The 20939-nt window shown below is 35.8% G+C and overlaps 4 protein-coding genes across 6 annotated transcripts in view; 2 read left to right on the top strand and 2 right to left on the bottom strand.

The window, feature by feature from the left end:
* Window positions 1-15: 15 nt before the first annotated feature.
* LOC110841380 (ADP-dependent glucokinase) lies at window positions 16-10762 on the top strand. Of its 2 annotated transcripts, XR_002547185.2 has the most exons (10): window positions 16-504; window positions 882-1072; window positions 2959-3055; window positions 3163-3299; window positions 3831-3994; window positions 4160-4266; window positions 4439-4616; window positions 4984-5242; window positions 9607-9755; window positions 10600-10762. XR_002547185.2 is itself a non-coding variant. In XM_022086877.2 (8 exons), the coding sequence occupies exons 1-8, from the start codon at window positions 173-175 to the stop codon at window positions 5230-5232; spliced, it is 1455 nt and encodes a 484-aa protein (XP_021942569.1). In that variant the 5' UTR covers window positions 16-172; the 3' UTR covers window positions 5233-8439. The 2 variants fall into 2 exon arrangements, 1 of the variants encoding a protein (XP_021942569.1); XM_022086877.2 differs by lacking the exons at window positions 9607-9755; window positions 10600-10762 and having other exon boundaries at window positions 4984-8439.
* On the bottom strand, window positions 8034-14646 carry Brms1 (breast cancer metastasis-suppressor 1-like protein). Of its 2 annotated transcripts, XM_022086883.2 has the most exons (6): window positions 14458-14644; window positions 13968-14113; window positions 13792-13882; window positions 12967-13174; window positions 12311-12626; window positions 8034-10974 (listed from the first exon to the last, which is right to left on the bottom strand). In XM_022086883.2, exons 2-6 carry the CDS (start codon window positions 14095-14097, stop codon window positions 10964-10966), a joined length of 756 nt encoding a protein of 251 aa, XP_021942575.1. In that variant the 5' UTR covers window positions 14098-14113; window positions 14458-14644; the 3' UTR covers window positions 8034-10963. The 2 variants fall into 2 exon arrangements, with proteins under 2 accessions (XP_021942575.1, XP_021942574.1); XM_022086882.2 differs by lacking the exon at window positions 8034-10974 and having other exon boundaries at window positions 12047-12626; window positions 14458-14646.
* A 104-nt stretch (window positions 14647-14750) lies between these two features.
* The window catches only part of FucT6 (alpha-(1,6)-fucosyltransferase 8), a 29970-nt gene continuing 23781 nt past the window's right edge, over window positions 14751-20939 (top strand). The window contains exons 1-2 of the mRNA XM_022086872.2: window positions 14751-14889; window positions 15460-15604. The gene's annotated coding sequence lies outside the window, so the exon portion shown is untranslated. The remainder of the gene's footprint in view (window positions 14890-15459; window positions 15605-20939) is intronic.
* LOC110841383 (uncharacterized) lies at window positions 14895-20753 on the bottom strand. The gene is made up of 2 exons (XM_022086881.2): window positions 20432-20753; window positions 14895-18207 (listed from the first exon to the last, which is right to left on the bottom strand). The coding sequence occupies exon 2, from the start codon at window positions 18205-18207 to the stop codon at window positions 16879-16881; it is 1329 nt and encodes a 442-aa protein (XP_021942573.2). The 5' UTR covers window positions 20432-20753; the 3' UTR covers window positions 14895-16878.

Below are 20939 nucleotides of genomic sequence, written 5' to 3'. Positions count from 1 at the left end.
TATCTGTAAGCTTTGAGTTGCTTAGCAATCTCTACGTGGAGATATCAGTCAAGGGCATTTAGTTTCGTAGTGAGTTTAAATGCAGTTATGTCGTCTGTGATTGGTAGCGTTAAACGAATTTTGTTTTTGTAGTTTTAGAAAGTCTCCAATAATTCCAATTATAAAAATCATAATGACTTCCAATACTGTAAAGGCAGGAACTTTTATATCCATCTTGTTTCTAGTTATTGCTTTATTTTATAGACAGCAAGTTGACGATGTATTGAAAGATAGATTAAATTCAATTCTTGAAGGCCTAGTGAAGGTTGAAAAACAGTGTTCGGTGGGTGTAAAACCTAAAGTTGCTGTAGGTTATGGTGCTTGCAACGACCTGTTTATAGACGGCAAAGAATTATTGAAGTATGACGAAGTAGCAAAAAAGCCAGAACATTTTGATGACATAAGTTCAGCTGAGGAACTGTTGAAAACGTATGCATACTTTTTTCGTCATGGAGCTGCTGCAGAGTAAGTAATTTTTTTTTATATTATAGAATGGAACTACTTCAGAATTTGGTGGCCACTTATAACTCACATAATTTGGGGTTTATTTACATTTACTAACTTTCCATAAATTTATACAGTCCTTCTAAGATGCTACTGAATTTAGTTTTGATGTAGGGTAACTGGCAGGGACAACTTGATATTACTGGTTACATATTGTAAAATTGTGCTGCATAAAGAACAGTTTCTGGGTAATCATGCTACAGAAGAAGTTATAATAGAAGTAATACAACTATCTGGATGTATATAGATGTCGTTCTTTCCATGTTGACATTCATAATCATTTTTTCTACTCAGACATTACTTTAAATCAAGATTAATATAGTAACAATCCATTCTAGGAGGTATATCTCTAATGACACACTCTTTGATACAATTGTGGATATTGCTTCACGCATTGAGGGCTCACATTTTTCTCTTGGTGGAAATGCTCCTGTTATGGCAAAGCGATTTGCTCTGGAAGGTTGCGAGGTCTTGCTGGCAGCAAAGATGACACCAAAATTACAAGAATCTCTACCCGAAGGAGTCACAGGTAAGATAAAAAAAATCATTGCATCTTGTATGAGTCCATTCTATACTAGAAAATGTAAATACATGACACACATGATGCAGCAATGTAACCTTATAAATACATGAGGTTATATAAAAGAAAAATGGCACATGTATGTTCAAAAATAACTTATTTCTTCTTGGGTATTTAACATGCTTGTTTTTTATAGATGAGTTATGTTCGTGTATTAATGGTTTGTATCAGCAATTCTGAAAAGAAGAGTTCTATTATGGTGCCCTTGAGCCTCAGAATACCCCGTTTTGTCCCTTGTCAGATCAAATTTAATTGAAAATGCCATTAATCCTTCAGAATATTTATTATTTGTATTTCATTTCTAATAATTTTTTCAATTGTCTTGTCATCTGTTTCTGAAACTACATCATGTACTTAAAAAATTAATTAAACATATTTGCATTGCCAAGTATGTAATTGTGTTTTCTGTAGAATAGAATTAGTAAAAGCAGTTTTAACAGTTCAAATTATTGATAACTTCTGTTATTAACCGTGTTTAGCACATTTAAATGTGGATATATTGGTGAGCACTACCGCCACGGTGGTCTAGCGGTTAGAACGCTGGCCTTGTAATCCTGGGGTCTCGGGTTCGATTCCCGGCGGTGCCCGAATTTATAACTTGTGTTGGGCAAGGCCGTGGTCTAGGCAACACGGAGTTTTCCTCCGGGGGCTTCCCTGGTTTCTCCGTGGCATCCCAACAATTACTCCATTCACACACAGAAGAAGGCAATGGCAAACCACTTCTGGATCATCTGCCAAGAACGTATATGAACAGGTCCCAGTCCGAGAAAAGGATGGAAGGATCCTGTTCATATGGACCTGTCGTCAGACAGAACACTACAAATAAAAAAAATAATGAGGCATGAGAAGTGACAGTTCAGAAGGACAAAGAAGGAAGTGGTCACGGACTGTTTAAGGTACTAACATAGCATTCTCGTGGAGGGACTAAATAAAACCTTGTAAAGTCTTCATATAGTCACTCCCAACTAAGATTCAAACCAGATACCTTGTGAATTAATGACACAAGGCAGCATTTGCTCTTAGTCTTTTTATGATTCATTTTAAGTGAATCAGAGCTTTGTATAATTTTCTTTTGTTCTCAGTTTAACCCTCACCAGATGTCGAGGTTTCATGATTTTCTTCATGAAATACACAGATTAGAACTGGTTTTATTACTTACGTCTTTCATGTAAGTGGATTCTGGAATGATTCATTGTAATGGACCATGACTGCTCCCTACTTAACTTCTTATACTAACCTTTTCATCTATGTAGGACAGAAAGAATAGACGATTATCCTGCTTCATCCAGTGCATCTTGTGAAACTTTCTTTGAGAATGATTGTGATTAATATGAAATGAAAGACAGGAATTTCTTTCGTGTGTAAAACAGACTGACATGTTTTCCACAGTTTTCACTTACATTTCCTGTGTTCTTTATAACATCTTGATAGAAGTTGCTTGATCAGAGGATCATCTGACTCTTTGCCTAAGTCTGCACTCTCAGAAAAAAAACTCGCTGTCATCGGTACTCTTAATTTTTCCAGGGATTCTGTGAGTGGGTAGCTAGTAGTTTGATATCACATACACTTGAAATCTGCATTTGGAAAAATTTTGGTTGGCAAAGACAGCTTTCAGTAATAAGCTGATTAGAATGCTGAAAATGTTTCTACCTGAAAGTGAATATGGCAACTACATTATTTACCAAAATGTTGGAAAACCTTCAACATTCTGCATGGATTTTTCCCAAAAGCCAAATTTATACATAAAATGTACATTTAATTCAAAGTCCGTTGTTCTTTCATGAGCCATAGATTGGAGAACACTGCTTTAATCATAACTCCATATATGTTAACAGTCGCAGGAGGAGACATACGAAAAGACGACATCCATTTGATCTTGGAATACAAAGCAAATGAAGAGTGGGGTATCTACAAATCACCACGAGCCAATAGGTACAGCTCTTGTGTTTGATACCTCTTTTTAAAGAGACCTGTAGTTTAAATGATACATTAATTTTTTGTTATGGATTTATTGTGTACAGTGATGTTTTCTTTTATAGATTTATTGTACATAATGATGACAACAATCCTCTTGTGAGTTCACTGGAAGAATTTAATAAATTACTGAAGAAATTTAATCCTAACTTACTTGTGGTCAGTGGCTTACAGATGATGGATAATTATCCGTATCCCAAAGGTAAGAAAGTGCATAATTATAGATAGGGCTTGGAAATTATTGTTGCCTGGCAACTATAAAACGTTAGCTGGCGACTAATTTTCTTCTTGACATTTGGGAATTGATTTTTGGGGGTGTGGATGCAGTTTCATCGAATGACGTTTGCCTGCTACTGCCAAGAATATTGGCGCATGAATTATTTTTTTTCATTTTGTCAGACTAATGCAACGTACATAAAAACATTCATTTGCCAGAGTAAAGGGATGTAAGTTCAGAAATTATAACTGATGTGCCATTGTTGGTTTGCAAGCCTAAAGTTCATGTGTAAATTGTCGGAAAAATCAGAAAACTTGATTTGTTAAGTTTCAGGACTTAAACTCTTTACCTTGGCATAGTGAACTGCCTATTACATGATATAAGTAAAAATGTTTTGAGGATTGACTAAGATTTTAGTTTGTTGTATGCTTACATTGATTGTATCGCATTTCCGTTATGTTTTATGTAATTGTTACAACCAAGGAGCTTTTTGTGAGAAATGTGGTTTCTTTTCAGGTGTGCGAGAACAAAGACTATTAAAGATTCGAGACCAGATGGTAGCACAGGCACCCAACACCAGAGTTCACTTTGAAATGGCATCATTTGTAGAAGCTGAATTGCTTTATCAACTTACACAGTTTATAATCCCTTATGCCGATTCGCTCGGAATGAATGAACAGGTGAAGCATTCAGGATACAGTAATGGCAGTTTGGAAAGTCAAGAGTAGATTTTACAGCTGAATCCAAATCTCCTGATATTTTTAATCATTTTATGCCAATTAAGAACTTAATATTGCAGGTGTTTAAGATTAAGTTTTGTTTGTTAATTTGAATATTACTTTCAGGAATTGGCAAATTTGTACAATATTATGCTATATGGAAACATCAGCTTTGTGTCAGATTCAAACCCCCGTGTTGCGACAGTCCTTGATCAGATGAGAGAGATTTTTCAGTAAGTGTATAAGTTTTTTGTGTTATTCCAGTAGATGATAGTATTTTCCTGATATGTTCCCATGAAGTATATTTAGCACACAACTTTAGTGTGAGATTCATTAGTCATTTGTTTTTACACTAAATTATACTGGATACACTCAGTGTTGTCTGTAAAGAATGTTTTTGTTTAGTTTGGTATCAAGAAGCAGTTTGAACAAAGAGAAGAGTCATCAACTGACGAGGCTGCACGTTCATACGCTGGCATACCAGGCTATCCTTACTGTAAAGAATTCTCCATGGAAGAATTCAAAGGCAGCTGCAGCCAAAGCCTCCCTGACAGCCAACAGGCATGTTTGCGGCTCGAAAGAGGTAAGAAAAAAGTGAATTGTTAGGATAAATCATGATCTATGCTTATTATACTTATGTATGTGTTATGTTAAAATGCTCATTAAAATTTCAACAATGTAGTAGCAGTTTTTTATTCAGAAATTTGCTAAATTAATCCCAATTAAGGGGAAGATGTAAAAAGGAAGGTGTTTCGAAACCTCGATCAAAGCCTCGGACAGACGGACCTAACAGAGGACCGAATGGAAGAGGAGAATTGAGGAGGCCATGGACCGAATACGGACCGGAGAGCCATAGAAGAAGAAGAAGAATTTACACAAACCATATAACATTAGTATTAAGTTGTGATACTGTAGAAATAAGCATTTATTTAATATTTTATCAATCACAGGTTGATATTGAAAAGGCGAAGCTGATAATGGACGATAGCTTCTCGACATCCATTGCTGCCGGCAGCAGACGAGTACCTTTAGATGTGGACCAGCCTGTATCTTGTTGGGATGAGGAGTTGAATGCAGAACCAGGCAGTTGGTTTGCTGTAGAGATATGCATAGCGCCTGTTCTAGTCTGTACAGAAGCCTACCAGACGGCAGGTGGCGGAGACAACATTTCATCAGCTGGTCTATACTTGCAAATATAACAGTGGAATAGTAAGACTTGGATATCATTCCATTTTTATATTTACATTTCATTTTTATATGATGAATAATCAACAGGTATACAGACTCAAGCGGATTAAGACAATTAAAATTCACCATTTTAATAACGATTTCTGATGAATAAGGGATCCTGTCGGTATAGTTAGAAATTAACCTTGAGCAAAATTTAATTATCAGTATTTTTAGTGTTAATGCTGGGAATTTTTAATATTTTATAAGGTATTCCAAGAATCCTTGTTCTGTTTCTTAAATATTTGAAAGTGAAGATAGGAATGCAAACATTCAAGACAAAAGTAATTAATCTTTTTTATGAAATGTACAGCAGAACTAAAATGCAATGTAAAGTTTTAGACAACTCCTTTAGCCGTGTCAGTAACACTTCAGAGAACATATTTTTACTAGTCTCTTAACAACCCAATATTCTGATTATCACCTAAAATTGGGGTTCTGAAATTAAAAAATACCAAAATTGGCTTTGTTAGCAGATTGTTTTTGACTTGTAAATTTGTAATAGTGATATGTTATGTTTATCCGCACACAACTATGGATTCATTCTCTGTATTTGTTATCACTTTAAATTTGTATGATTTTTTATGACCCGCGCAAAAGACATGTCTACATATCTATATTACCTCTTGTTTTTAGCCATGCAGACACTCGCCAGTGTAGTGTAATATCAGTTTTCTCTTTATTGTATTATCACAAATACAGTTGAACCTCCATTTTATATTTTTGAAAGCCCTGCCTAAAAAGACCACTTGGGATACCAAAGTTTAGATGGGAGGATAATCAAAAAAGGACCTTAAAGAAGTAGGATGTGAGGATGTGGACTGAATTTATGATACTAAGGATAGGGACCAGTTGCAGGCTTCTGTGAATGAACACCAATTTTTTCAGTAGATACATGGTTGTTCTTTAACAACATGAAATAGACATATTATAGCTAATGCTTTGTGTATTCATAAAAGGAGCACTTCAAAACAACAAAGAGTAATTCATTATTAGGATTTCTTTATTTTTTAAGTACTTTATAAATGTTTTTATGTGATCACTATTTAATATTTCAGATCTGGCAAAGTTAATTTCAGATAAGGCTGATATTTACACAGATATTTGTATGAAGATTCGTACCCTGAATTCGTGTTAAGAAAAGGTTGGTAAGGTCATAACTGGAGCCCATCACTTCAAGTAATAGCGTGTTTAGTGTTTTTACTCTGAGACGAGGCATGTGCATTGGACGCAAGAGTTTGATTTTACATCTGTAAATGTTTCGTTTAGATAACTTTTTTGCTGTCAGGTGCTAGTGCAGAGTATTATGTTTTGTAATACTTCTGTTGACAGAATATTGATTTAAAGGGACCAGAAGGAAGTACAATTTGAACTAATGTATTTACTATAACCGTCAGATGCAACTTTTTGTTTTATGTACCCATCATATTTTGCTTGCGATATTTTTTACGTAAGGGTCATTTTACTATCATGTTTTCTGGTCTAGACCACAAAGAAACATTTTTGTGTCGGTTAATATGACTGATAATTAACTGAATTCAAATTATTTAAAGAGGGAAGTCATATAACTATTTTATAAGATATTGTAGATGCGTCATATTGTGATTTATATAGTATTAAAAATATATTAAAATTAGCCGTCAATCACAATATAGTATTATTAAAAGATTAAAATATCATTTTACGTTCCCTATCGAGTACTCGATTTACATGTGGAACATGTCGTGTATGTTCCACATGTAAATCGAGTACTCGATAGGGAACGTAAAATGATATTTTAATCTTTTAATAATATTATATTGTGATTGACGGCTAATTTTAATATATTTTTAATAACTATTTTATATTAACATGTTAATGGTCTTCATAGATATTACCCTTTCAGTTTTATTAATGTATGCTGACAAATATCGCAAACTTATACAAAATGTATGTTCTCCAGAAACTGCTCAGTGTAGTGAAGTAGTTCCATATATAGTTCAAATTTTCCTTATCCTTATTACAGTTCTTGTTTTTTTTAACACTAAACAAGGCTTTATATTGTGCGCAAGCCATCGTTAATACTTAGAAATGTTTAGTGTTGAAGATCACTTACAGTGGAAGTAAGTATTAAGTAAATGCATCAAGTTGTTCTCTAGTCATATATCTAGATGTACAAAGCTTGATCAAAATGTTCGGTGAATTATGTCACCTCAACACAGCACGTTGCCTGTGGATGATTCCAAAAGAAAACTTCCAGATATGGGTCCAGTAGTGGCACGAGGACTGGAATAAGTGTGTGCGCGCACCAGAGGGGAAAACTTGAAGGGGATTAGTGACAAATAAGTATTTGATCAAGCCTTATACATGTTACATGGATTGTAAACTACAACTTGCCTTTGTTCTTAGTTTATGGATGTTAATTTTGTACAGTGTGATAATGATCAGGACCCTTGCCCAGTCAGGTACAAAGTTGGTCCCCCCCCCCCCCCCATTTTGTTTTTTCTTTCAACTTGCTGTCTAGCAGACTGCAAATAAATCTAACATTACATTATCAAATTTGTGTTTAAGCATTTAAACAGGAAACAGTGCACCACTGAGCAATATATATACACTGTACAGACATCCATATTTGCTGTGGTTTAGAAACTGTCTTTGTATTTTATTTTTATGTATGGACCATTTTTCAGGCACTGTCTATCTCCATATGTTGATGTGACAATGCTATTTTAAATCCGTGTGCCACATTCCATCCTTATGGTAGCATATATATTTGAAATACAAGCAACATGCAGTGTTTTGTTTATACATTCCTGTAGAAAATGTTTTAGCGAATACTTTATTTAAAATTGTTGGATACAACTGGCTTAGCAGACATAGTAAGTACATGAAATTGTAATTACCATAATGTTAATATAAACATAATGATAAGGAACGTGAGATCCCAACTACATACAAAGCAATTTGGCACTTTTAAAACTTGGTGCTTTATAGAAGAGAATTTAATCAGATTCTAGATAATCAGGCCAATTCTTTCTTGTTCACTTGACAGAGGTTGCACCTTGGATGTGTATTTACTTAAATGTTGAGTGTTTAAGCATCATATCATTTGACACTATGTAATCTTAGCGATTGAAAATGTATGATCAATAATATAAAAGGACTGGCACAAATAAAAATGTGCTTGCTGAAAATTGTTACCACTTTACTGTTTTACTGTGAATAACTTTCGCATTTAATGACTATATGTCATTTTTACCCATTTTCTTGCTAGTGCTAGAAGTTACGGTATTTAACTTATGACCTAGCAAGAATGAAGACATTCATTCTTGAAACAGAAGTAACCGTAAAATTCCATTTTCTCCTGGCCATGATATACTGAGGATGATTGTTGAAAAATGGGCATGGTTACCAGACCTGAGGGGGAGACATTCGGTAGGACTCCTTGGACGAGGGATCAGCCCATCGCAAGGCCTCTACCTGTACACAGGACAGCACAACACAGAAAAACGCGGACAAACATCCATGGCTTGAGTGGGATTCGAACCCACGGTCGCAGTGACCAAGCGGCACAAGGCCTCCTCAGACCACGCGGCCACTGTGACCCCCACGACAAACAGCAGTACCCCACCAAATTTAACTGCCTCAAGGATCAACCAAAACGGATTAATTCATATGTCAAGAACAAAAGGAATAAGTCAGTAAGAAAATAACTGCACATATTCACCACATACATGCTATTAGTGGAATATCTGAAACCCTTTTAAACAAAGGTAAATAAGAAATTGGCACCCTTCATATTAAGTATCACTGCTTCAAAACATTCTAGTGGAACCTCTCAGTTTACTGAAAACTTTGTCTGCATTAACCACAGTATGGTAGAATTAGAATGAACCCCCACCCCACCCAAATAAGGTTCCTTGCAGTGTGAAGTGCAATTCAGTGCTTTTTCGTCGGTACTAAATAGACAGTTCAACATTCCATATTTACTCATTATCAATTAAAAGTCTGGGCACTAACCAGAAATCACTCCAAGACGCACACAACAAAAAAGAATGCATTTTCAACTTTTGGGTCTTTGTTCTGGCACCAGTAATTGTACCAACTTCTTGCCTTGATTCATTTTGTGTGTTCCAGGCTATACATATTTCATGTGCAAGCTTTTTCTTTATAAAATTCACAGATCTTGTAACACTGGTTTATTAAATAAAACAGTATTGGAAAATTGTTGAAATTTACATTTCAGTCATACGTATATATCTTTGGTTGTTAATACAGCATTTATAAATGTGTAAATTTAATAAAAAGTAACATTTCAAATACATTAGACCAACTTAATATTTATTTTAAGTTTTTCTGTGTTTAAGAACCTTGCAGTCAAATATTGAAAGAGATCAAACAAGAAGACACGGCACAACGAATGCAAATCGGCATACAGCACAGCACTCTAAACTTCATTTCTTCTCGGAGTAAGCTTAACACGGTTATTCTGGCAACTGAACAGGCCACAATAATGGTGAGTTGTTAACCTCAATTTTCCGGACATACCAATCTCATTAAAATGTTACGAAGTTGCAAAAGTGCAATACAAACAAACTTTGTAGAACACATATTTACAGACGGTATAATTATAATGCACCACCACATTAGCCTTGGGGTAAAGCATAACCTGAAAGGTTCACAGTGTAAGCTGAAACGAGCCAAATGTTGATGTCTGACCTTTTGCTGTATCTAGAAGAGCGAATGTGATGCACTTTTCAGAAAATCATATTGCTCAGGCAAACAAAGACTAGAAATTATACCATACCATTCAGAAGAGTCACATTTGAATCCCAAACCAACATTTTTTTTCCTCTGTGTTGTATGGAGCAAACTATGACAGAGAAATCTGTACTGCTTTATGACTTTTTGTTTTTCGCAGCCAGCTCTCCGTGGTGCTTTATTGTGGTACTGGCCTTCCACATGTTCTGTGGATGTATTTTTAATACCTTACAAGAACAAAATCAGTAATGTATATCGAGGGCATCGTGCAAGAAAGGTGTATTAAATTATCTGCACAATTGGTGATATTTGGCTAATATAAAATAGTGGGATATATGTCATGCCAGAAGGGCATAACGCACATGTGTCAAACCAAATAAGTGTAAGAATTTTGTGTCCTGTAAATCAGTCATTTTGTTCATACACCCTTCTGGCACGATGCCCTGGATGCACAACGAAGAATGGGAGTCTATGTTTTATGTGCTTATATCGTCTTGCATTGTCTATACTATTAAAACCACGTTGGCTTTGTCGTCATAAGAGCTGGCGATCTTGGTCTTCTAGATTGTGCTGCATGGTCGTGATTACTAATGTTTCAGAGGATCGCCTCCATCTTCAGGAGTCTGTACCGCATACAAGACTACAATGTCACAACCCACAACACCATGATCGACATCTTCACCACTGTAAGAACTCCAAATCTCAGATACATCTAAGAGTTTGTAACTACAGAAGTGAATATTAAATATCAAGTAAAGTGAGGATACTGAAAGTAATAGTTCCAGTACTTGTCGGCAAGTAAAGTAAACGCTGGCAATGAAATTACTCTGATGCCCTCCAATGCTTTTGTATATTTAATCCTTGCTCACTTCGTTGCATGCTCTGATGAGAAACTGCCACACCTTCCCTCAGTGCTCATCAGCAAGTTCCGGGGTTCTGCACATCGCCTTGAATACATTACCGTCAAATATGTACTGAAAAAATGCACCAGCTTCAGTTTCAATTACACATTTCATAACTGTACATGATTCTTTATACATACCAAATATTACATGTTGCGTGTAGATACTTGATGGTGTAAGTGATAAGAGTATATATGTTAATTTCCATTATCACGTTCTAACATCATATACTAAGTCAGCATATTTCATGTTATTCAGAGTAATGAACTGGTGGAAAAACTTTAAGTTTTCTTAAGTGTGTAAAGTAAAATAAAGCTGTCCCACTATATGCCATCCAGGCGCTTGAGAGGAGTGGAGGTATAGCCCCTACTCTTTCTTGACCTCGGCACTAAATGGGGGTGAGTGGTCGGCATCACGCCCCGGCCGTGCTTTACCCCGGGAAAGGACCCTGGTACCCATTGGATAGGAGGCTGGGTGGGCCCCAGAGTCGGTCTGGACGCAGAGGCTAGAGGAAAAATCCTCTGCCCTTGTCAGGGATCGAACCCCGGTCGCCCAGTCCATAGCCAGTCACTATACCGACTGAGCTATCCCGGCTCATTCTTAAGAGTGTACGTCTGGAAATTTATTCAAAAACTGAAACCCATATTTGGTTTCACATTGAAGTTTTTGGTATATTTACTTTCACGGGTATTGTAGCTTGTCTTTTGCTGGACATTAATACAAACGATAAACTGATCAAAGCACGTGAGAAGTCAAATATGATCGACAAAAGTTCAGTATCAACAAAACCGTAACATTAAAAGATAAAAGTTTGATGCGTTTTACATCTCTCCCATGCATGCTACATACACTGCTCTTCTCATTTTCTTTAACTTGGTCATCCTAATAACATATGGTGATGCGTACAAACTGTGAAGCTTCTCCTAATGGAACTGTCTCCATTCTCCTGTTGCTTCCACCCTCTAGGTCCAAGTACTCTCCTAAGCACCCTGTTCTCAAATACCCTCAATCTTCATAATTCCCTTAACATGAGAGACGAACTTTCACATCCATATAAAACCCACTGCAGGAAATCGGTACTAAATAAGCTAATGTGCTAGTGGAAAAGAAAGTCCTGGTACATGCAAATAACGACACCGACAAATTTCCAAATTATATTTTTATTGATTCTGTAGTAAACTTTGATATATAACTAACTCCATGGAGCAGAGTCCTCGTTGAGAAACTAACAGTAACTGCTCGGCTAGTCCCTGCCTTTTTATTACCACGTTAAGAAGAGTCCACCACCAGTCCTAATGCAGAGTCACGTACTTGCAGTGTAATTAAAAATAAAAATCTGTGTAAATGCAAACATGTATTCTTCACTAATGTTATTTTCATGCATAAAACATGGTATGTAATATCTTACACTCTGATTTCCTCTTTGAAACAGAAAGTGCCTTCTTGATAGCTGTCCAGTCCTCCAATATATCTGCATCGTTCAGCATGTAGACGATATACGGACCAGACACAGTGACTGGCTTCTTGCGGGAGGAGTTGAGTGAGTCGGCCATCTTTCCTGTACCTCCAGCGCCACGTCTAATCATCTTTCCAGCATTGTTGTAACTCTGCTCCACTAGCCAGAGGTCAGCACTAATGTCAACATTGTTGCGATCTTCTTCTAAATGCCTTATTTTATCTTCCAAGTCACCATGTATGGAGTCCCACAAAAGGCACTTTTCACTCTGAAACATGGTAAATTAAATTAATGGTCTCTGAAACTTTGTCGCTTGTGCCCATGTCAAAATCTTAAATCTATTGACGGTTTATAAGAGTTTCAAGGTAATCTAACTTTATCCTTATAAAATCACTAATGATTTGTCATTAAGACTTCATAAGATGTGAAAACCTCACACTTTTCCAGAAAACAGGCAGTACTTACATCCACACAAAATGTCTCCATTTGATCATCCAGGCATTCCAAGCTACCAGATAGAACACAAGATTTAAACACGACACTTTATTAATCTGCCACACCCCTCATTTCCAGTTGGCTCACACCAGTGACATTTTCAGGATAAATACCTCGTAGTTCTGTGACGATGCTAGTTCCTCGGCTTCACATTTATTACGAATGTTGGCGAGACGAAATTCACGCAGGATCCCTGCAACTTCTGTACGAATTCTCATATTTTCTTGTAGCTCTTCTAATGGTTGTAGATATTCCTGTGCACGTCCACATCTTACTTCACCTAATTTGGTGTCTACTTGAGTAATACGTTCCCGATATAATCTGATTAAAAGTTACAATATAATCTGATTAAAACTCAATCACGGTACAGCATGATGTTTAAACAATTTTACTCAATGGAGTGGAGTCCTTGAAAAGCTAATACTACGCTCACCTAGTCAAGAAATTCTTTGTCTTAGAGAACCTGATTGGCTCATTACTGTGTTCACAAGAAACCACCACCTGTTTTATCTGGAGTCGGATGAATCCACACTCGAACCCTATTTTCCCAAGATTAATTTTATATTATTCTCCTACCTATACCCAAGTCTTCAAAGTGGTCTCTTCCCTTCAGCATTTACAAAAAGACTTCATTAAGGGACTAATGTTCTAACATTAATATGAAAGGTAGGGAAAAATATTGATCGTATGAAGAAAATCTTGGCTGGAAATAAGAAAATATCCTTCAACTTCAGATCTCAATAAATCAGACATTTTAATCCATGTGCAATGTCAGTAGTCGTAATACAAGCTGTGAACAGGACAAAATACTTCCCACAACCATAATTAATGTTTAATCTTCAACAAAGATATAACATACATTTTAAGGTCTATGAATGGAGTCAATTTATTTTTTCCAGGAAAGCAAATATATTTGCCTGTGTCTGATTAACACTTACTGTTCTCGAAGAAGAGAGAACTGCCTTTCTAAATCAACTAAATTGTCCACGCATTCAGTTCGTCGCCTCTCACATTCCTCTTCATCCATCTCTGGAAATTTATAGCCAAATGTTAATGCCATGTAATATAACCAGTATTTTACTTTCATGTTACGTAATACATAATAACATTCTACCTGAACTGTCATCTGAATCAGATGGTGCATCACTGCTGTCACAGCTGGAACTGGATTTATCTGATTCTCCAGATTCATGCTCCATCTCTTCTCCATCGCTGTCTTCCCGGTCATCTTTGATGCCATGCATGCTGAGTAATTTTTCACTACATAAATGAAGATATAATATAACACAAGTAATAGTAAATACAATTCATACATTACACAAATACACTTGCCACTATGAACAGCTTAAAAACTACAAAGTTTTAATGGAACAACTTCAGGACACAATTACAACTGTACTGGTGATGCTGTTGCTCCACATCTCAATATATGCTGGGCAGAAACCCGTAACATAATTTACAAATTCAAATTTCATCAAGGGCAATATACTGCCCCCATCATCTTCAAATCCACATGGGCACCACAGATATACTAGGTTAATGTTTCTACTCATTTGTAACTGGCCACATATGAACCGTATTGTTGCTGCATAATACACCATTACCTTAGATATTAGTTATATTCAATTAATTGCTCTTTAGATGGGAAAACTTTAATATATATTGCTACTACTCAAATATAACCTCAATCCATCACTCTAATAATGTACTGATTGTTAGTAACACAACACAGCGGTGAAGGTGAAATACCCAACGCCTCGTAGGTACGGCAGGATAGACATCTATACGCAATTGTAAAAATTTGAAATGTGAATAGAGATTCAACTACGGTAGCTCATTCCTTTGGGGCGTTCGAGTCCATTTGTGATACTGGTTACTTGCGTTCCGACTGACCACAGTTAAATTACGAATCTGGTATTAACTGTGGATATTTTGTTCTGTATGGCTGACCAGTCCCATATATATGTTTGATACGTAATGCAACAGTATAGTAGAATGACGAAGACTGGGGATTTGTATACTGAAGAAAAGTAGTAGTAAGTAAAATTATTCATTTGGACATTGCCTTTATTTTAAATAAAAAAGTGCTTGCTATATTTATGATCATAGCTTATTACGTGAATGTAAGGAGCTATGAGGTTTTATACATCTAACCATACCAAACCTAACCTAACATAACCCAAAACAACCACTTCTCAAATTAGGTTTGTCTCTCTCAATTCACTGATCAGTTCAGGCTATTCAGTTGCATGCCCGTAAAATAAATTTGCGAATTAAATTAAGAAAATTATGGGGTCCACAGATGTTGCTAAGAATACTGTGAAGCATTAAAATTCATTGTGTCCCTCCAACTAGTCACATAAGCATGTAGTTGGGTTTGTAGTATATGTTTCATACAAGTTAAAATCTATAATTTAACTGCCTGAAGTATTAAAACATTTAAATGTACTTTGTTTGGATGGTGGTGGAACTGTCATGCATCTCTAAAACACTGATCAACTTCTATAAGACTATATGACACAATATCCCAGAAGGCTACCAACTTCATGCTTGGTGCTGTGAGAACTCTAGTCTTACACTTCTGATTGTTTGTTACTTGTTTGCAGGTCAGAATCCGTTTCTAGTAGCAGTAGCTGAGTTTGATCATGCTCTGGAATTATGATGTTCAGAGCTCTGTTATGCAGCTGATATTATCCAAGTGTTACAAAACTTAAAATCATGCTTCATGACAGTGATATTTTGGAACTCCAGGTAAACAGTGTGGTAAATTTACTTGCCATTAGAAGTGGAAGTTTTTTATACATTCAAGGTCTTCAGTGTGAGTCAAGCTTTGTCTACCAGTGGTTTGCAGTCCATCAGTCCATCCCAAATCAGGGTGTAGGGCAAGTCAGAGAACAAAATTTCAGATTCAGAAAATACCGGTAAATGAAATTAATTTAAACAACATTTCCCAAGAACAAAATGCACTTAAGTAGACTATACTGCTTACATAAATACATCATTAACAGTTGCTTATCAATTTTACATCATATTTAAATGTAGCTAAAATTTCATTACTCTCAAAATATGTTTCTTATTAAACATCAACATTCACATTTGTGAATATTACATTAGGTTATTCTTATATAAATTATATGCTTTTATATACAACTTTTACAATCAAATACATGATTACATTCCAATATCTATATAAATAAATACCATATACAAAATTTACAGTCAAAAACACAGTTCAAGAAAGATTGATATTTTCATACAAGGTTAGAGTACAGTATAACTTTATGATTTTACGAATTTTTGTCAAAGAAAGTTAAGCAGTATTCTACATTTCAATTGTCCTTCTGTAAATGATACTTTACATAAAATTCACAGATAAATCTGATCTCTGAAGGTCACCATAGTTTTCAGTATCAAATTAGGTGATTTGTTAAAAGAGCCAATATAAATAACAAAACATAAATTATTATTGTAATTTATTCCTAAAACAATGAAAAATTCGTAAAAATAATATTAATTCCACAATATTTTAGGGACTGTGGAGGTAATGTAATGTAATTTAGTTGTAACTTGTCTTATTTTTATAAAATAATCAATTCTTTCGTTCACCCAACGTTCATGATATTTTGCCTCATAATTTAATTGCACTGTGTGAAGAAGTTAGCAAATTAGTTAATTTATAGTCTCTGTATGACTATATTTTGCTAACTTAGACATGGCAGTGATTATTTTGTTTGGTACATGGCGTATAAACTGTCTTAGAGGTAAAAAAATTATTTCTAGCAAATGTTCGCAATTTGTGTCTCGTTAAAAGAATCCCTGTTGCCATCCGTGTCTTATCACATGTTTCCTTCCTATATTTGTAAAATTTTGCTGAGTATTCTGTATTTCTCAGCCGTGCGTTCAAAGTGGAACCTTATCGTATTTTAATGCACCGTATCTGCTACGCTTTATCCTGTTTATCACAGACGTTAGCCAATGTTAACTATTGAATATCACAGTGAGGAGTAGTTTTAGAATTTAGCATTTCATCTGCAGACTTTGAGGACACACGAGACTGCTAACATAAGAGCTATATGTTCATGCATAGCATGGGACAGCATTTTGATTTGTGATGAATTATTGAACGATAAGGGTTTTGTGCTATGGAATATTGTGTTCGAAAAGTTGATCTGCAGAACTTGACCGGGAGGCGTGGTAGCTGATGGATGCGAGTACAAGATCAAATTTGTTACAGTTGAATCTATATCGCACAGAGGAGGGGCGTAATAAGCGACGGATTTCTGTTGGAAATAATCGAATATGTTTCGGAGTGACGATTCGCTGCAACTAGAATCTGGGCCAAACAAAATTACCTGTAATTTATTCAGTGGTTGCATTGTTTTTGTATCCAAATTTTTTAATGGATTTCCTATCATTCGTAATGAAGTTAAGTTGGTAAGACGTGTGAAAGCGTCAGGTGGCATATGTGTTACGTTACAGAATGAAATGTCCAGATGAGAGAGAGATTCTGATATGAGGATTGGTCCCGTGTTTTGTGTCGATAAACTGTTATTTTTTAAAAATAAGTATCGTAGTTTTCTGTTGCTTTCAAATAGATGTGGTGACAAAATTGAAATACAGTTGTTGGAAAAGTCTATATACTTCAATTCATCCAAACTTACAAATAAATCTGGATCCAAATCTTTTATAAGATTGTTTCCAGAACTCAGTACTTCCAGGTTCCTTAGCCCTCGAAGGGCGTACATTTCAAACTCGGTGATATGATTATTGTTTATTTTTAGTTTTGTTAGATTTGGGGTTCCGCTGAAAGCATCGTGTGGTAAGAAGGTTATTTTGCAGAAAGATACATCCAGGACAGAAAGGGATGTTGAGACTAAAAATGGCCCTGATATTGAAATTTCGTTGTGATTTAGATACAAAAATTTAATTCTTTCATTGTTCTGAATTACGTTTGGTGGTATCTTTAAAATCTTGTTATGTGACAAATCTAAATATATTAAATTGTATAAACCATCAAAAGCTTGTTCACGAACTTCTCTGATGTCATTATATTGCAGTAGCATTATTGAGACGTTTGTAAGTCCGTGAAAAACATAATCATGTATTGTCGTGATGTTGTTGAATATCAGAGCAATTTCTTCGAGTTTCTTGTCAAAGTATTGAGGGATTTTAGTGAGATTGTGGTCCCAGCATACAGCAACTTTCTTTGAATCGCCAGTGTCACACCAGCAGGAATCAGGGCAAATTGCATCATCCGCTAGCACCAAAGGTAGAACGCTCGGTAGTGTGATTACAATTAGCACGGCAGGGCCGATCCTTCCCAAGACCGAGACTGTAGTTGCAGCTAGCCACATCTGAACAAGAGAGAGAAAATAAAATAAGTCAGAAGTCGTATGTCTTTAGGTTGCCAGTTTGTGAATGCTGACTTCATAAATAGCCTTAAACATTTTAGGTGGACTTATCATTCTTTCTCGATAATTTCGACTCTTCTGCCTCCTGTAGGGAAGAAAATGAACTCTAGTTGCCGAGTAAAGAAATGACGCGAGTGGATTGCGCCTTTGTTTGTAGAACCTAAATCATTTGTGACATGTAAAATCTGGAAACAGATATGGAAAGCTGAAGAGGTAATACGTATTTCGTACGCAATATGTCTAGATCCATCTCTTACGGTTTTCGAGAGGCGGGCGCTTAACGCGCCAGATGCATTGAAAATTGTACACATTGGTTCTATAAAATTACAATAAATGTATAAACAATTATAATTACAACAAAATACCCTTACTCTTACCATTGCTGAGGAATGAACATTTAAAGGTGACTCGGCTATAGCTAACGCTGTTTTGATGACGTCATTTCTTGACGACGACGACGGGGAATCGCGTATTTTAGTATTAGAGACAAGTTAACAGTAGGTAAGGTTGTAGGACGAGATGGGCTGGGTATGTAGCACTAATGACTCGAGTTAGGGCCCACTGGCGGGATTTTATGGATACAGAAATTAACCTTCAAGTTCCATAAAAGACGATGAATTTCGTGACTAGATGAGAATTCTCAGTAGAGTGTTTTTCCGATGCTGTAACATTAGAAACGTGTGGGTGATTATTCCAAACGTGCGAACAAATGCAAACGAGGCTATTAGAGGTCTATTAGTGAGAATTGTCGACTTCCGATACTGGAGGCACAATCTCGAAGCTTTTTTTCCCCTGTATTATAATTTTTTCAATTCAGTTCGTACAGTGTGTCCCATTTAACACGGAACCCGCTATAACAGCATTCCTCAGCAGCAAAGAGAAAAATACCGGGAAATGAACTTGTAACGCAGAACATGACTGTCGCATGTTAGTGGGTATGTTCCGTGTCACGTGGTAGCGAATAATCTAGGCTTCAGAAACAGTTATTAACCGCAAATTAGTGAGCATATTATTAATATCAGTAATTTAGGAGATTCTATACGCCGATATTCCGATTTGCATGTTTGATATCGGTATTTGATACTAATGAGAAACCTCCGAACTTAAGTGGCCGATAAATAGCGCGAAGGATTTTTTAGTTAACTTGTTTAGCGTAGTTCATATTGTAGTGAAAGTTTTTTTTATCGCCACATAAACCGAGGAGAAGGAAACAAAATTAAAGAAGGGTTTCTGGACGCTACGCCCTTGTGCCGTAATTTTATGGTACATTTGGTGAATATAATATTTTAAAACGGTATTTTATGTAAGCTACCTAAATATTTGTAGTTATTGATACATTTTCGAGGTTGAGTTTACACATCCAATTTAAGTATCTTTAACTTTGTAGTTGGTATTTAAAAAAGTCTCTGATCAGATCAGAAAATGGTGAAATTGACGGCCAGTTATTAGAAACCTTACTTTTTTTCTAATTGCTACCAAAAAACCTACTTCTCCGAAACATTATAGCTGCACAACTGACAATATTTCAGACAAAAAATTTATACGCATTTCTAATCTTCCTGTCGAATTACGAATGCGTCTAACATAAATGCATTAGATTAACTGGGAATATATTTAATATGGTTATTTTAGTTTAACATCCTTAACAAAAAAAGGCCCTTTTTTTTGATTAAATTTCAGAAACACGTTAACTATTAATTAAATCGTTCGAACAGTTGACATGTTGATACTCATAAAGCTAGAATGTACGTAAGAATATATAGTATTTTGGTAACACCCAATGTAGAACGGTTTAGAAATTAATTCATTAATTCAAACGTCAGTAGAAAGATAAAAGAATTTTACCTCTTGTATGTATAGACGATAGTTCGCATTATTCTCCTATATACATAGTGATTAAACACAACTAAGTAAAAATCTTTGTTTTGAAGTTGGTAAATCTAAGTATCGTATTGTTAATATAATTTATTTAACATGGCGCTGAGCGCAACGTTTGTAAACAAGGTTTCGTGGATGAGCGTGTTGAAGGTCATGTCGTTACCAGGAATATTACGTAGTTATCTTAAAATCAAATGATTTGTGCAATTCTTGGTACGCAAAAAAAAAATATATACACATCTAAGTGTGTTTATAGTCGTTAGAAATCTAAAGTTTAGAGACAACTCACCTCTGTATACAGCCGAGAGGTTCCTCTGCTACTAGTCCGCTAGCTACATCTCGTCTTCACGCACTGCTGAAACTACGCCTCGGCCCGCATGACTAATTATTTAGCAACCGCGTTATAAATTCTCTTGGAATGTAATGGTACTTCATTAGCTAAGCTGTGTATTGTACTGACAGGATGTAAATATCTACTCGGCTTAAGGCCACAATAAACTTTGAAGACTACGTTAGTTTTTATAGCTTATATTACAATAGTCGAACGATATTGTCGTAACAATTACGGCTGGGCGTACAGTCCACATAACGTCATGGTCTACTACCCGAGTACGTCCACATTCGAGGCACAGTTTTCATGGAGAGTGAAAACTCCCCCCCCCCCCCCCCACGGTTTTACGAGGTTCTACAAGCTGTTGATTTTGTTAGGGTTCTGCGTTGTGATACTGACTGATGTTATCAATTGTTCTCGTACTTTTACGGATTATTCCTCAGTTGGTAGTTCTGTCTATGGCGTA

This window comes from Zootermopsis nevadensis, unplaced genomic scaffold (genome assembly GCF_977971745.1).
Source record: "Zootermopsis nevadensis isolate Lab colony 2312 unplaced genomic scaffold, Znev_1.0 Znev_ptg000032l, whole genome shotgun sequence".
NCBI classification, from domain to species: Eukaryota; Metazoa; Arthropoda; class Insecta; order Blattodea; family Termopsidae; genus Zootermopsis; species Zootermopsis nevadensis.
This window is presented reverse-complemented; position numbering and strand designations above follow the sequence as displayed.